The sequence below is a fragment of the Drosophila teissieri genome, chromosome 2L, assembly GCF_016746235.2.
Source record: "Drosophila teissieri strain GT53w chromosome 2L, Prin_Dtei_1.1, whole genome shotgun sequence".
Taxonomy (NCBI): Eukaryota; Metazoa; Arthropoda; class Insecta; order Diptera; family Drosophilidae; genus Drosophila; species Drosophila teissieri.
In genome coordinates this window covers 10479590-10497467 of record NC_053029.1, presented here as the reverse complement: position 1 = coordinate 10497467, position 17878 = coordinate 10479590, and the positions used below count along the sequence as shown (strand labels likewise).

General features: G+C 43.0%; 1 protein-coding gene across 6 annotated transcripts in view; it reads right to left on the bottom strand.

Annotated features, from left to right (window-relative positions):
- The window catches only part of LOC122626332 (acetylcholine receptor subunit alpha-type acr-16), a 74351-nt gene that overhangs the window by 26535 nt on the left and 29938 nt on the right, over positions 1-17878 (bottom strand). For 4 of the 6 annotated variants that reach the window (XM_043806544.1, XM_043806543.1, XM_043806545.1 and 1 more), the window contains exons 2-3: positions 2696-2835; positions 2372-2416 (exon numbers count right to left, since the gene is read on the bottom strand). In XM_043806544.1, the coding sequence (XP_043662479.1) occupies positions 2372-2416; positions 2696-2835 (185 nt within the window). The remainder of the gene's footprint in view (positions 1-2371; positions 2417-2695; positions 2836-17878) is intronic. The other 2 variants (XM_043806548.1, XM_043806547.1) reach the window with 1 other exon arrangement.

The following is a 17878-nucleotide window of genomic DNA, read 5'->3' as shown; positions in this document are numbered from 1 at the left end:
AAATTATTTCATACATATTTAATCGTGTAAATTAAAATGCATTTGGTTTGCCAGCGCATAGATGTCCTGGCTTTAATTGTATAATTTATTCGTGAGGATGTTCTGGGGGGTTAAGTAAGAGTAAGAGTGAGAGAGAGAGCAGATTAAAGTCATAACTTCATCGATATCTTTTGGTTTTTAGTAGGTTTGGCTGTTTAGGTTGTTAGTTGTGTTGCGCAATATGCAGATACATTTATATGCCATTATATATAGATATATATATATGTATACGTATAGATATAGATACAAAGAATACACCGAGTTGTAATTTGCAGTTTATCTTTCACTTTTTAAATGCACTTCGTTTAAACAACATGCAAGACACGACTTTAGTTCTTGTTGCTTGTTTTTTGTTTTTGGTTTTGGTTTTGGTTCTGGTTATGTTTTTGTTTTTGGTTGCGTTTTAATTGCAGCTTTTGCCTTTTACTCAGATATGTATAATCAGAGAACGCTTTATGACATGTACCCAGCAAAAATATATGGTATTTAAGAATATGTACGTATATCAAACATAATCCGTAAAAAATACATGTACACACTCTCAATCACACACACACGCACACAAGGATGGCGACTTAAATGCAAGTAAAACATAATTGAAATGGGGTTTGATGGGTTGGCTAACGGTAATAGTCTTGTAAATCATTTTGTCAATCGATTAATGCACTTAATGGAGCATACTAATTGGGGTCGAAGGTTACTTGCCACTGGAGGGGAATGCTACTGCACATTTACAAAACGAAACGAGTGTTTTTGATTTTGATTTGCAACCATTTAGTTGTGGGCTTAAAAGTAACTTGCAAACTAGGCCTTTGCAGCAATTGAACTGCATGGATGAGGATTCGGATTCCTTTGGAATTCCACTTTAATTGGGGAATTACGGCGGGTTAGCAACGGACATATATTTTCCCGACTAATCACATTTATTCGCACGCCGCATGCCGCACGTTTCCGGGGAATAATGCACAAAATGTTGTCAAACGCAGCAAAAACCGAATTTATGCAAAAAAAAAAACGACAAAATAATTATAACGAAATCGAAAATGTATTAATATGTGCGCACATGTAAATCACACAAAAGCAAAACACGACGAAATAAAAGCAGCTAAACACACGTGGCTGATCAACAAAAAGTGTTTTCACAAAAGGCAATCAATTGAAAATGCCGCGATGCAGCTTAAAGTTTGCGTTCAAACTCGTGTTTCATAAATTCATAAATGGAACGACAATTAGTTGGATTCAAAAGCTGTTGGGCGGAAAAAGCTGTGTGTTTTTTTCTAAGGAAATTGAAAATTGACGGGCAATCATAAATCCGCCTCTGGACATATGTATGTACATATATCTATGTATATGTATCTATGTATATGTATGTGGATGGCTAGAAGGCTGGGTGTGCTATTAATTTTTTTGAAAAGGGTTTGCTGTCTGCAGCTCGTTGGATGGTTTTCGCTTTATGGTTCTGACCAAAACGATTGCAATTCGAGTTTTCAGGTGAGACCCGGCACAAACAATGCGCAGCACAAAAAAGTGCCTGTCGCTTTGCAAATATAAATTTTATTTATGTCCTCTTGGTTGCCTTGCTTTGATTTATTTGTTTATGTTTATGGTCCGCCCATTGGCAATTTCTGCCAATTTAGCAATGCCATTTCGGCCATCCCTTGTTTAGTTGAAGCCTTTTCCCCCTCCATCACGTCCATTTCCAGGGAAATTTGTGTAAATCACAAGTTTTAGATGCCATGAGATTAGCGAAAAGGGACGGACTACCGCTGCTAATTTAAAGTATTTTTTAATGGCTGGAAACTAAGGGATGTGCCCAAGAAGGATCTTCTTCACCTTCAAAGCATTTCAAATTCTTTTACAAACCTTTTTCCCCTTATAATTGGATTTTATTTCAACTGTACGTTCAACGTTCGTTTAATTGAAATGTGTTTAAACGGCAAATAAAATGTCAAAAGAACACACAAACGTTAAAATATTCAGGCTTTCACTCTCACACACACGCACTTTGACACACACACACACAGACATTTTGGGACAACACATATGCATACGCAAATATGTATTTATTTATTGATAAAGAAGCCCTGTGGGGCAATAATTATTGAATGCCAAAAACAAATTCGGAGAAAAACGAAATGAAAAAAACTTGTGGTTTTTGGTGGTGGAACAAGTTATATAAAAATGTGTCGCTTTTCGCCTGGCAAAACGGAAACCTCAAAAAGCAAAAAAAAAAAACAAAAAACACAGAAAACACAGAAAACGAAAGTCACAATCACAAAAGAGTAGTTGTGATATTGTGTTGTCACAAAAACGACGGGTACATGTCACTTACCAAATTTAACCACGCATTTGTGGTCAGAATCTGATTCTTTTCATCCTATAAGAGACGCAATCAATAATTGTTAATTCTTTGTCTGCTCACGTTACATTAGTCCTATGCATCGATTCAATTCAATTCAATTCAATTCAATTCAGTTTAATTCAATTCAATCTGTTTTCAACTGTTTGGTTTCGATTCGGATGCAGATCCGACAGCCATGGGAACACCGATTCTGATTACTCTCAGTTAATTGTGCTTATTCTTTTGATGCTTTTCGAAATTGTTAGCTGGGCCAAAAGGATTGAAAGGTGATGGCCATCACCGGCGACCACTTACCACGTCGATGATCTGCTGCAGCGTCAGTCCAAACTTGACCTCCAGGGGCTCCGATTCGTTGGCCACGGGTCGCTCCAGTGTGTTGTAGGTGGAGAGCAGGTGGTTCAGCAGGCGCTTTTCATGGGGTCCTTGACAGCTTTCTGCAACGAGTGAAACCAAATAGGCGAACAATTAATGGAGAGCGTGTGCCAATTAAGTGGGCTATCATATTCGACGCTGATTTATGGCGCTTTCTGCCAAATTGAACTAATAACCGGGCTCACTTATTGCCAGTTGGCAATACTACGTGCTCACCACGTGGAAAAGAACATTATAAAAATGGCATGTACTCTGCGGCAGTGTGATGAGTTTTTGGGCGCCCAATTAATTGGTCGAAATCAGTGCGCCACTCTGAATGAAAGCAATTTACGCTTTTGCTGCGGCGACCAGTGAAATGCATTTAATGTGCCAGCGAAAGCCACGGCATTTGAGTGGTTAATATGCTCATTTTCACAAAGCTCTTTTTTCCACCAGGAGTCTATTGTCAGAACTTGCTCAGCTATTCCTACTAAATAGGTGGTAAGTTCTAAATTATTTGCTTTTAATATTTTAATGTAAAAGTATTCAATTTATCAAACTATAGTAAATGAATTAAGGCATTTAAGGCCAGGACCTTGCATTATATTTCCCTCCCAGTGCTCCTACAAAGTAGCTTCTCTGGGAAATGGCTGTGGCTGCCACACAATTTGGACAATTCTCTGGCTTTTGGAGTGGTCTAGGTGGCAGCCATAAAAATGTCATTAAGTGCCTCTGTGCTAGAGGTACTCCACTCCCCAGCGGAGAATGTAGGTTGGGAGTGGGACGAGTGGAAGGAAGTGTTCTACAACCAGCTATATTGGGCTAAAACAAACCGTAAAATGGGCAATGGCAAATATTTGAGATGAGCGCCAAAAAGTTGTGTAGATGTTTCGCAGATCCCAGGAGTGCTGCTGCCGGTACTCGTAAATTGACAACTCAATTGTGAAAACTATTTGCACGCCATTAGAGGCGTAAAAGACGGCAGCAGCCAGAGGTGTGACCAGTTGGGCCAGGGGACCAATATTGGCAGGCCAGCCGCAAAATTTGAGCCCAACAGTGTGTCAACTCATTCATGAATGCATCGGCTCTCCTTCGGTGCAGTGGTTTCTGGCCATGGTCCAAGCTGCTCGCCTTCATGGTGGCAATCGAATCCATGTCGGAATTTCGTTTAAATTATGCAATCGGGACAGGAGCGGCATCGGAATCAGAATCGGAATCTGCATCACAGGCGGGCAGAGTCGGGCAGGAGGAGCAGTAGGATCAGGCCATGAATTTGGGATGGCAGGGCAACCACTTGGAACTGACCGCCGACCAATGACGAACTGGCGAACTGACCGAAAACCCACAGGCTGTCAAGGTGACTTGACTGGCGACTGTGTTTATTACATGAGCATTAATATGCAGGAGCGCAGGCGAAACCGGGTGCAGTGCAGCCAGCAGGTGGGGGGCGGGAATGGGAAGCCATGTAAACGTTATGGAATGCACGTGTGCGACAGTGAAGGACGAGCCCCAAAATGTCCTTTGTTCCTGGCGACAAGTGACACTGATAAGCAACTAAGCCGCTTGTCGAGTGAATGCAACACTAGGAGGCGACAATACCAGATCTGGGGGTTTCTAGAATGAGAAAGTTCTACGGCTGGGTATTTATTACAATTTATTATAAATATTATACATTGGAGTGTAAGTAAATGTAATTTAATATTATATAACTATAATAAACTAATTTATTATTTACCATATATCAATCAATCAAACAGCTTAAAGTAAACAACGCTCTTTTGAGCTTATCATTTTAAATTATATCCAATAACTGGCTGTAAGTATCTACAGCAATAAAAGAATCTTGTAGTTTTGATGGATGAGAACTTTAAATATTAAAATAGATCCATCGCTTTATTATTCCTAATGCCGTATTAAATATTGTATCACATTTTACATCTAATTGTTAAAGAACTTCATACGCTGGCCTTTGGCGCAAATCGGGCATAATTGAAACCGAATTTCGATTTAATTGAATGAAGTATGAGCCCGAACAATTCCTTGAAGGACGCAAAATTAATCTGCCACACAGTGCATACTTCTAGGCGCAATGTGTGCGTGTGTGTGTGTGTCTGTATGTGTGTGTTTGCGTGTAGCTGTGCTTTTCGCTGTGTGGGTGAGTTACTGCCAACTTATTTGTGCGGTGTGTTGACCCAGTTTCACTAGCTCGCTGGCTCTCGGGCCTGATCAATTTGGCCTTGAGCGTCGCTTACAACTTCTCCAGCTGCAGTTGTCCTTGCACTAAGTTGACATTTGATTTCCACCGCCCACCATTGTTGCCACAAGTCCCACCCACCCATTTTCACCACCGCCTTTGTCTCTGGGGTCGTCGTTTGCATGATTTAAAACTATTTAATTTGGTCTTCGTCGTGGGCAGCTCCTTTTGTTTGGCGACAATTTCGGTCGCTTCGCATTTGCCACCTTGAATTGAATGGCAGAGTGCATTTTTTCGCTTGCACCCACTTCGGATTCGCTCTGCTCGCTTTCAGTTGTTTTTCAAAAATTTACGAGCAGGTACTTTAACCTTGGCGGCAAATGGGTAATGGAAGGTAAAGGGAGCGGGAAGGAAGGGCGCCAAATGCATCACACAGAGACTCTTTCTGCCATTGTGTGAGTGGGTTTTCGGTAAATTGTTAATTACTATTGTGATGCATTGTGTGCTCCTTGTGCGCTGCGCAACTGTGCCAATGTGCCACTGTGGCGTATACGTGATTTCTGTGGGCAACTCAACATCAAGTCGTTTCTGGTGCACTGAGATTGCTACGTTCTTGTGGACAGCAGACAGCAGTACAAACTGAAATCAACTTATTCAATAAGTTTTGCAAATGCTTAGCATTTCAAATGCCGAAAATCCGTCAATTGTTTTTCAAGTCTGCCACTCAACGGCGCTTACCTAAGCAATGCAATTTATTAAACTAACTACTTAGGCATGCGAAAATAAGCACATAAAAATAATCTAACACATCCTCAAGGCAACTCAGGCACTCTCCTGCCAAGAAGTGAACGAGGGCCAAGCGTGGAGCAGCAAGTGGAAGAGGAACTGGATGAGGAGCAGGATGAGGAGGGGGATGTGGATGAGGAGGAGGAACTGGGAGTGGAAGTGGAAGGCAAGAGCTGCGAGAAGTAGCAGCTGGAGAACTCAAGTGGCAACACACACTTCAAGGCCCGACTCGACTTGGCTGCCAAAGAGATACTTTCGACAGCAGCAACATCATCGCTGGCAGCAGCAACAAAAGCAGCAGTAAGGGAAACAACAGCAAAATCAGTCACAAAGGGAGGTACACTGGGCGAAAAACTAACTCTATATATAATTCAAAGCTCTAAGATGCAGTTTTATTGGTATTTGACAGTATTTAGGTGGTAGTTCAAAAGCAAGTGTTGTGGCAATGCAATACTTGGCTAACCTGCTTCACTTTCTCGCAGTGCATGCAGCTTTTCGCGACTTAATTGCAATGTGTGGGCCACACTCGGCCCTTGCATTATGCATGAACTGGAACACGGCGCGTTATTAGCGTTTTGGAGGCGCCGCCTGCCCGGCACTAATTGCAATTAAACAATAATGCTGGCTGCCAGAAGAAAGAGATGCTGCTCGAAGAGATTTCGCATTTTTTAGCGCCAAATCGCTGGAATGGATGTGTGTAACTGGCTTGTAATTATGTCGCCTTTTCTTTTGACGGCGAAAGGCGTTTAATTAAATGTTAATAGCCAAGCGCAGCGGGAAAGCAACAACAGCAGCGATGGCAGGGCAATTAACTTACGCAGCCTTTGTTTATATGTATTTGCATATCATTAAGCGGGGTAAAATAAATGTAAACGCCTTCGCTGCGAGTGCATTATCAACAAGCTGACATCCTGGAAGGATGCCAAGTTGCTTTAGAGTGTTTAATTGCCAACGGAAAATGGCTTACAACGAAGTTTGTCTAGCATAATGAGCTCTCTCATCTCCATCCTCAAGCGAACATCTCTCTTTTATTTTGGAGCCGAAAAGCAGCAGATCAAATCAACGGAATTTCAATTGGTATTGCGATTCCTGGCCTTTGCCACTTAGGAGCCATTAAAAGTCAACAGCCAAACACAAAGAGCCCAATTTCATTACGCATAACATTTCGAGCATCTTCATGGCCATTTCCGCGTACCAAGACCTACTCTCCCATTTAGCGCCCAATGAGCTTGATGTGTTTTTCAATTTTTTCGGGGCACTTCGAGCACGAATCCCCACTGGATAGCCAGCCTGGGCCATGTCCTGCCCCACGATCCGCGCTCTCATATTAAATGCATATCGCAATGCGAATGTGTAAATTTCTGTGGGCTGTTCTGGGTGGATGGATAGCTGGGTGGCTGGGTGGCCAGTTAGTCGGCAAAGGGCAGGCCGCAGTGCCATGCAGCATGTTTGTGTCACGTTCGCGACTTCATTTGAAATTCATGCATAATAAGCAGTCAAGTACAGGCTGCCACACACACACACAGCCACACTCACCCATGGTTGTGCATCACGAGGGTCGTCGTCGGGTCGACATGGGAATGGGTGGGCAGGACGAACTCCACCCACTCCACTCCAGTCCACCACCCACTACGCCCACTTGCTAGGCGGCTGCTGCATAAACAAGCATCCAATGTCGGAGCTAATTTTATTAAAAAGCATCGCCAGCAGCCAACTGCTAAGCTAAAAGGCAAACAGCCAGAGATGAGAGGGAGTTTGCCAGCACAGTGGATGTCGACCAGCTATTCCACACAATTTATTATAAAATATATACATTAAAATGGTTAATTATACTTGTATAGAAAGAACAAATCTTCAGTCTGAGGAAGCAAATATTTTTCTATTTTTCTACAAATATTTTCTCTATTTTTCATCCTACAGAAATTTCTCTGGCATTTATTTGTCTCTTTTTTCTGTACTCTTAATTTTTTAAGGATTTAACAGGATCTTGATCCTTTTCAGTTTGAAAGCAGGCACCAAAATCCGACACAGTGTTTACTGTGTTGCAGATCCAGACTTATGGCTCAATTTGACCCACACTCTGACCTCTGACAATGCCTTTGATTTGTGGACTGCAGAGCTGTGAAATATCGTGGTTCGTCATGTAGTTTCTCCTGCGGACTTTCACCGTGGCCTCGAATTTTCCAGCCCGCCCGGCAATTATTTGCGTGCAGTTTATTTTGAAGTCTGAGGAAATTCCAGTTCACGATAGTAAAATAGTTACTCAAACTCGGGCGTTTCAAAGCTACCGCATTTGGCAACGAAGGGAGCAAGGATGTGGCTTCCAATTCGAACCGAATTCAACTGCAATCGTCTGGAAATTCCACAGATTTCATGGTTCATCAGCCGCAGCAAAAGCGAATTTCGACCACTGTAGCGGACCACTGCCTGCTGGCCCATCCAATTCAGCCTAGTTGAGTGCGGACATCCCGCTGTAGTGTGTGGTGCACTGTACTAGGTAGCCACCCACATCCACACCCACACCCACGGAGCTGGACTGAGCTGATGGAGTGGCCGCAGTTGCTCCACATCCCCAACTCACCCAGTTGGGACATAAAAATGCAGCTCTCGAGCATAAACAAGCATAATGCGTGCCCATCCCCACCGGGTATCTCGCTGAAATTTATGCGCAACGAAGTTAGGCGAAGCGCTTAGCATATACTCGTAGTACAGAGGCCTGTTTTTCCTTTCTTCGATTCCAGGACCCTCGACTTTTTTCCGCCCCCAACTTCCATTTTAATTAGATACATAAATTTCGAGCGCAAAAAGGTAGGAATCTCTTTCAAGAGTATATACCGGAGTTAGTGACTTCTCATCGGGCCAGAACTCGTGAATGGAAAATGCTGACTTGCCAACTAAAGTTGGAAAAATACATTTTTAAATCCTACATTTGCTTGTTCATGTTAACTTTTGTTACGAAACTTTTGTTTATTCGTGGTTCAAAACCAAACAAAGTTTACAATTTGTTCACCTTTTATAAACAAAAATTTGCTTGCTATTATTAGTTTTAGATAAATAATATAAAAACCAATGCAATACGGCATTTTCCCAGCGAATCAGTGGAACTTTGCATTTATGAAACTGAATATTTTGAGATACCCGTTTTGTTCCATTTGCAGGCATACTTTTTAATTAGAGCGCCAACTTGTGAATCGCACATTAATCCCGTGGTTCAGCCAGTGTCAACCCTGGTCAGCGGCCTAAACCATCAGGATTCTCGGGTCTGGAAATCAAGGATATACATACATATGTATAAAAGGGGCTCTTGAAAAACAAACAGCAGCCGCACAAGCACTTTAAAATTAATCGCACGATTTATGACGCACACTCTAACCGCTAATTTATAAGGCTTAGAACCCGTACCGAGTTTCCCAAAAGCCGTTTATGAATGTGAGAACTGTACAAAACACTTTGCGCATTGCAAATGAACGTTTTCCAGCTCTCAGCGTGCACGCAGATTTTTCAAAAATCGTTCTGATAGACGCCAGGATGTAGATGTCCTGTGAGGGGGGGGCTTGCCAGTGTTGGGGTCCTTTATGAATTTTGTGCGACTGTGTGCGTGGCTAGATTTTGATCGCGGTTTCAGAGTTTGCGGCTCAGTCGCTGGCAAATTCAATTTCAGCGCCAAAGCCGCCGACGACGATGATGATGATGACGATGGAGCCTTGGCGACTTGGCTATTAATTCAGCTGCGTGGTAACCGCAGAATTTAATGTGTAAAATAATTTAAATTCAAGCTGGGAAATGCAAACCCCACCAACCACCGCGCATTTTAAGTTAATTTAATGTTCACATTTACTATTAAATTTCCCCGCGCTGCGTAAGCGAATTGTAATTAACAATTGCTACGCCATTGTGCAGTGCCTAATCTGGCTAAGTGCTACACTTTTATTAATCGCATTCCGGGTTTCCGCAAATTTTTGATTTACTTTTGTGTTTTCCTCCACTGCTCTGCTCCACGTTCCACGTTCAACTCTTAAATAATTTGGCACAAAGTCTCATTATCGTTTGCCAAGAGGGAAATGCCCCCACCTCACCGCCCCCCGTCTGGGAAACTGCTACTCGGCTGGGAAAAGTTATAAATTGCTACATAGTTTTCTGGTGCGCCCAAGCTCTCCTTTTCCCTCTCCTTTTCCCACTCTCACTTTCTCGCTTTCTCCGCTTTCACGCAGTGCTTGTGTGTGTGCGTAACAAAATTAAATGTTCGCTAAGTAACGAGATATGTATATGTGTGTGAGTGTGTGGGTGGGAGGTCCTGTCTAGTCCCTACATTTGGTAGGACAAATTAAAAGCACTCGGAGATTCCATTTTATGGCCCGGCACCAATGCGACGACGATGCTCTTGAAAAATTATGCATATGTTAGGAGTCAACGAGGAGGTCTATAAATTCACTAAAAAGATGCTGGAGAGAGTCGCAAAATGGGTATTTACGTACATATATGTATACATATATGTATATGTCTTTGTGTGGCTCTTGGAATGCCAGTAATGCCTTAAATTGATTTCACTTAAGTTGTGCTTTCTTTCTAGTTTTGCTACCACGGTTGAATGGCCCTTTGATGCGAAACTTTGCTCAGCTACTCTTGAGCATAGATAAAGGAGCTGAGATCTTTGTTATTGTAAAAAGGAACCTTTTATTAGCGTTTTTCGTCCTTTAAATGTTTAGTCAGAACACGTTTTGAATGGATAAACTATTAGTTAAAAATAGACTTTAAATGAAAGCACATTTGAAACTTCTAAAAAAGTAAATATTAAAAGGTTTTTTTGCTAATTAACTGTGGGATTAGCACACAGACCACCGATCTGATTAAATTCTAATTAATTTTCCGCTTTTTCCAACTGGCTTGCTACAAATTTGTGCAATTTAATTGAAGTCCCAAGTTTTTTTGGGTCGCTTAAGTGGAAATCTGTTGAATGGGCGAGGCATTCAAGATGCGATAGTCAAAGCAATACGGGCACGGGGCAAACCCAATCACATCCAATTGAGCACAATTTGTGCCCCATTCATGTGCAGTTCCACATGGCCATTATCATCATCATCATCAGTGCCCACCATCCCCATCCTCTTAGCAAGTAGGCACTAGGCAGTAGGCAACTCATTAAGGTGAGACCCACGCGAGTCCTTGCAACCCGAGTGAAATGAGAAAGTGCCCCACCCATCGATGGAACAAAAGATGGCACCTGCAAACACTGCTTTTTATTTTCGGCATGCCACAGATTATAATCGGGTACAAATGGGGAAGTCACCGAAAAGCGACAGATTAAATTTGAATTTGTATGCCAAAGCGGTTGTAACATGTGTGCAAAATGGAGTTTTGCTTCCCTGGATGTCCTTTTTCTTTTTTTTTTTTGAGAACTATGGTCGCTAGTTAGGAAATCTGATGCGGTGCTGTTGGCTCTACGAAGAGGAGTCTTTCATAATTAATGTGAAGACAAGGCAAATTAAACACACACGCGATGCCGAAATGGTTAGTCTCATGTGGGGGTCGTAAAGTTGGCATCAAGGATTCATTGATATTGTAGGTCTTTGAACAAGTTCCTCACCCCTCTGGACCACAAGCCGAGCACTACGCCCATGGGTGGGCGGGGCCAAATGGGGGAATTTGTCCGAGTAATTTACGGAAAATGCCTGCCTTTTGGTCGCTCGGTTGGCCCGACTTCTCGACTTCTCGACTGCCTGTTAGTTAGTTAGCCGTGGGCCCGGCGAATGTAATTTTGTGTAAAAATTTTCATGAATGGAATCGCTTTTCCCCTCCCCTCAGAAGAGGCAAGCTGTGTGTGGGTGTGTGTAACAATTGTGTGGCATATTTTTGGAGGTCAGTCGAGTGAGTAGTCGGTAGCTTAAATCCGAGAATTGTTCTCGTTTAGAAAGCGCCAACTCAGTTGGGCGGCCATAAATGTGCAGCACTCTGCAGTAAATTCCGGTGCGTCGTGTTCTTGAAACGAAATTTGGCATTTTCAGTCCGCAGTGCGAATAAATTTTCCATGGCCTCCGACCACAATAACCCGTGTGTATGTATGTGTGGGTGTTTAGGGATACGAGGATGTAGGTAGGTAGTAAATCTACCTTTGCGGCTGACAGCTTAACGCCTTCAAATCATATTTCATTGGGCCCAGATCATTCGCATGGCCATCTCCCCAGTCATTTGTCTGCTCATCCAAATTGCGAACAGATTCCTCGGGATGGAAAAGTGCAGTTTTCCTGAAGGGGGAGGGGGCGGGGAAATCGCTTTCGTAGTTGCAACTTGATTAATGACGCTGCCACAGCGCTTTCAATTGCACTCACGGCAGTGCATGCCGCAAATCTGAGATGAATTGCTGCGATGTGGCACAGTGGTTCGTCACTTGAAATGTGGAAACATTGGGCTGATTCCTCGCTCTCCAACTTCTCCACATTTATTTGCTGTCGTAGGAGAAGCCAATGCAGCCTGGCTGCAAAGTCGTTATAATATTTCGCATATATTTGCCACTTCCACCCGTTGAAACTTCATTTGAATTACGATTTCCTGCCCATTGGCAACTCGAATGCAACTGCGGCACCTTGTGGCGTTGCAACTGCGCTGAAATTGCATAAATTTTTATTTATAAATTATATTCCAGAGCAGCAGTCAGTGCCAAAGCGCCAAAACTGGGCTAAGAAAATGTTTCGACAAACTTTGCATTCTCACCCATAAATTAACGTCGTTCCGGGCCAAATGAAATTGCAAAGATTTGCACACGGGCCGCGCCGAAAGGTTTGCTCACTTTAATATTTATGAAAACAAAAGGGCGTGTCACCTACGCCCCCCAGTGTAGGTGTGTGATGGTGTGTGTGTGGGTGTCATCCATTTATGCATGTTGTGTGCCTAAATATTTGATGGATGTCATCGAGTCCGGGTGCCTTAAGTGCCCTCCATCATATTTTATGTGGCCAGCTTTTATGTGCGCTTGTGTGGTGGAGGGCCGAAAGTATCTCATTTGTCAGGGGTAATTTGCAAGTTACAGGAAATTAACACGAGTAAAAATCGGCCATAAGACCCAATGCTCAGCATTCGAAACCGAAGCAGAAATACCAAAATACGGAGCTACAGGCCGTTTGCGTCACCAATAAATGTTTGAAATGAGCAAAGTTATTTACAGTTGTTGCCCAGCAGGAGGAGCCACACAATTGTAGATCGTAAAACGGCTTAAATGATTGCCGGAATTGCCGAAGGGGTGAAAAAAAAGGGGTGGCGGTGGTTGCGTAGGCTGTCCAAAAATTCATCGTAAATAAGTGGGCAGAAATTCTAGGGAAATTACGAGCTGCCCGCATTTTTCCAGAGGAACGATTCAACGGTTTGTGACTGCAGTGTATATGAGAGTGAGCAGAACTCTTGGGGCGACCCTCGCTCACAAAATACGAATGCTTTCATTCTGTTTGCTCTCGTTGACGCTCGGCAATTACCGCCAAATGAGTCCGAAAAATAAATTCACATTAATTGTTCTTGTGCTTGTCGATGTTGTTGTTATTGTCCTTGTTGTTGTTATTGTCCTTGTTGTTCAGGCTATTTGTTTAAAGTTTCGCCGCATGCTCCGCATCTGCCAAAGCGTTTAATTGCCCGTCCAGGCGGCACCCGGTGCTCCATTCCATTCCATTCCACTCACCACAAAAGCTGGGCAGGATTAAGGAGCCGCGCTGATAGACTAAAGGATGCCCAGTAGCAAAGGATACCCGACTGGGCTTACAGGATTCATATTGATAGATGCGTTCAATATACCCATTTAGTAGTATAACTTAGCTTTTTAAGTAAGTTACCTATTATAAGGAAATAATAAATTGGTCATTATATTAAATGCTCCTAATATTTCCAGGCAAACGTACTTTTCAATTACGTTATTAATGAAGGAAGTAATTTATCATTCATTGTTCGAAGTGTGTATCTATCTATCTAATTTTAGCGACTTCCGTGGCAATTTATTTGGGGTCTCGATCCCCTGGAAACCATCTCAAGTGTGCCGGCAATCTGAGAGCCATTTGGAGGCAGCTCTCCGTGCTGGGTGCCCAAATGGCAGCAGGAACATTTGCGCGGCTTGTTGATTGTCGCGACACATTGCCCAAAAACGTGAGCCGACTGCCAGGCAGGAAGTGGGTAAGGCTGCAAAGGAAACAGGAAACCGAATCGCGACATTTGGGTGGACATTTTTAGGGGGAGGAGGAGCCGGAGGTGGAGGATCCTTGGCAAGTATCCGTGTAGAGCGAATCACAGAGTCCTAGTCCCCGGCGAGGCTGTGGTGGCTGCATTTAAGTATTTCACTTACAGCTTTTATGGCAATTGGCGTGAAAATGGTGAAATTGTAAAAATGCATTCTGCTGGCTCATTTTTCTTTTAGAATCCCCCCAGGTCGCCGCACAACGCCATGGCCCCACTGTTGTTTTTGCCAGTTGACTAAATTGAGTTTCAATTGCCGACACATGGCACGACGGGCGGCACGTGGGGAATTCTCTCAATTGTTTTCTGTTTTGGGACACACTGGCTGGCTTTGGCCATTATTTATGCATGGCCAGCTGCATGGGCCAGGACACGCTCTAAATAATTGAGTAAACAGCACTCCAGTGCTCCATTCCTGGCCATTTGTTCAATCCTTTGCCCGATCGCCCGAATAGTTCGGTGCCAAAGTGAGGACAATGACGTCGCCTTCACAGGCTGAGTCTTGAGTCAAACGTAGGCCTAATTCCAATTAACTAATTGCAAGTCCATGTGCACAGGATGTTCGGGACTTCACAGGCATTTTCGTTTAATTGCTGACAGCTCTAAGTTCCGACAAATTCCAAGCTAATATCCTGGACTTCAATATTTCAGTTTATTATGGCACTTCAACTTTGAGGTTCTGCTTCTGTTATGATAGCTTTTTCATTAATTCCTTTTATTTGCATTGCATTTCTCGCGATGTGCACAGCAGAAAAATATGCAAGAACATCCACTTTTCATATTATTTTAATGTATTTAGATTGCATTTTATTTTCGTGAAATCACTAAATAATTGACTTTGACTTGATTTTTCCAATTTCGATCAATTGACAATAAATTATGCAACTTTTATTTAGTTGATAGCCAATCTGTTTTAGTTTTTGAACTGCTTTTGCTGTGGCTAGGAACGCATCTGGTGTTGATCTTACTTTACTTCATAACGGCCAACGCTGCGTATGCGTATTTTGCCAGCACATGCAGTGCCACATTTATGACACCGAAGCAAAGGAAATAAAACAAGGCGGGGCCATCAAACAAATGACTGCAGGAAAATGATTAACTCTCGAGAGCACCGAGAGCACCGCCTGCACAGCACCAATGCCACCAGTGCCCCTCGAATTTTCCTATTTTCCCATTTTCCCCAACACACACTACCACACACCAGACAGACACGCACCAGATGCCATTCGGAATATGGCGAAGATGGGGGACGCAACAACTTTTTGCTGTCATTTTGAGTATATTTTTCATTTTTATGACGAAGAGATGAGTATTGTGCACTGGACTGGCCATTCATTCATTCATTCATTCAGTCATTCTGGCCAGCGTACTGAGTTTGCTCCCAGCTGGGAGACAGAGATTAATGAGAAGCCCCGCGTTTTGTTAATTTTGACAACTTCTGCACTGACTCCGTGGGCATTGAGTTGTACCCAAGGGGGGCGGAATGGAGAGTTGAGGGGGCGTGGCAGCAAAGCAAAATTTAATTGCCAAAGCTACCCATTCTCATTCTCTCATCACAGTGGACGCTCATTATGCTCGACGCCAGTCGACGGCATTTTGCCACTGTTTCTGTGGTTCATTAAACTTTTCAGTTTCATTTATCATCTCAGCCGAGCTGAGCTGAGATGGCTGGCTGGGGCATGCCAACAATTGAAATGTATTTGTCAGATAAAACTTTTGTGATGGCCGCGCCTCTAATTTAGTTGCAGATTACTCAAAGGTGGCAAATGACACGAACTTCAAGCCCCATCAAATCTGTCAAAATGTCAGGCCAACGAGTTGGTACGCAGGACATGAATGGGTAAAACCAGGGCTTTCATGTGCTAATTGTATCGCAAAGGGATCTGATTCAGGTTCCCTGACTTTGATTGTTTCAAAAGGGTGCCTTTCCATAGATTAAATAAAGTTAATGGGTGTAATATGGTTTTTTTCTATTCGCCTTCTAGTTACCATTTTACATATTTTATACAGCTGTTTTATAACCTTTTTTCATATCCCAGTCACTCTCAAGCATCTTTTAAGATGCAAACAAGGCTTCAAGTAGCTTTAAACTATAAGATACTTTTTTGGGATCCTCTTTTCCTTTTGAATACGACCTATATCCTTATTTTGCCTTACTGCTCGTATCTCTACCACTATTATCATCTTCCTCTCTTCGGCTGGCGCCTTTTAATTTCTTGTTTCTCGCACCTCATTACCAAGGCAATGCCAATTACCAGCACTTCGCCATTCCGACTACTGAGCATCGAGTATCGAGTATCGGGACAGGAGTATAATATCAGCACATTACCTGGTATTTTTCTTAATTAAATTGATTGCCCGTCGCGCGAATCACTTTAATTCGGGACGGAGACCTGGCACACCTTGCCCTTTCTCTAGCTACTTGAGTTTTCATTACTGGCGCGCTTTTATGCATTTTAATTAAAGTTTATTATGCCCACGTACCCACATCCGATCACAATGTGCAGCTACAGCCGTCGCTTCAAGGGGGTGAAAACTGTTAAAGCAAAAAATAAAAATAAAAGTAGGAGAGAAATAATAGCAGCTGGAGCTGAATAAGAGGAGGAATATAACTATTGTCCCGGAAATGCAAAGTTGCCCATTTTACCACCCATTTTGCCACCCATCGCCATCCTGGCAATCCTGGAAATTCTGGCCAGCGTGACGAGTGCGAAAAACGCCGCCCAAGTTGAACTTTTGTTAATGAAAATAATGCAATTACGGCTGAAATGGCAGAAAGGATTTTGGGGGGCGGCAGTGGCATGGGTTCCAGCTGCAGCTCATGTGTGAACGTGTTTGTGGCCACCAAAAGGGGAAAAGACGGCGTCCCAAAAAACTGGGCAAAAAGTAGAACTTTCCAACTTGCCTGTCTGTCTGTCTGTCTATCTTGGCTCAAGCGATCCGTTCCCATTCTATAGAATGCGAGTACCCAACGCTGTTTGTTTAATGCTATTAAGCGGGGCGGAAGTAATTTCGCTCCTGACTGACGACTGCCAGGATAGTTGGGTTTTTCCACTCAACAGCGGAGAAGTGCTCGATTTCCATGAAGCATGGCTTTGCTAGCTCATTTTCCAGCAAAAAGTATTGTTTACCGCGAGAAACTAATGAAAATGTATGATATACCATTTTCTTTTTTGAAAAAACAAACATGAAGCAGCTTTAAGAAAATACCAATATTTTCTATTCATATGCAACTGAATATGCGAATAAAATTTAATCCTAAGATTTATCTAAATATATGCCATCATTCAACACACATTTCATAGCTGATTTTGAAATGTCATGAATTTTCATGTATTTTCGCTGATTTTGAGTGACACATTGCATCTTTGCTCTTGCGTTGGGAAAACTCGCATAAGAGTATAAGTAATGGGAAGGCGGAAAAGTTGTTCCTGTGCCCTCTGCAAACAATTTTCTTTTCCTTTTTTGCCTTATTTATTTAACAGTGCTCGAGTTTTAATTTCTTTTTTCTTCTTCGGCTCGACATTGTTTCCGCTCTTCAGCGGAGCTAAGACCACCAGCCACCATCCACTTGCCTTTGGCTCAAGTTGCTGTTGCGGTTTTGTTGCCACTTCCTTTTGTTCTTTCTACAGTCGGCGCATGTTAAAGTGGAACTGCAGCTGGAGATGGCGGCGAATTTGATTACCGCCTTCATAATTATTGTCACGCTGATTCAGTTGACGCCTGGCTTTGGCTTTGGCCTTTTGCCATGCCCCACACTTGACACATGTGGCATGTGGCAGGGCAAACCGGAGGCTCCGGAGGCCAGATTGCACTTGGTTGCAAGTGGGAAAAAGTGCTAAAAGTTGTCCCCCCATCACAACACAAATAAATAAACAAACAAATGGAGCGGAAAGGGGAGTGACAGTGCAGAGGGAGCAGAGAAAAAGTATGGGCCA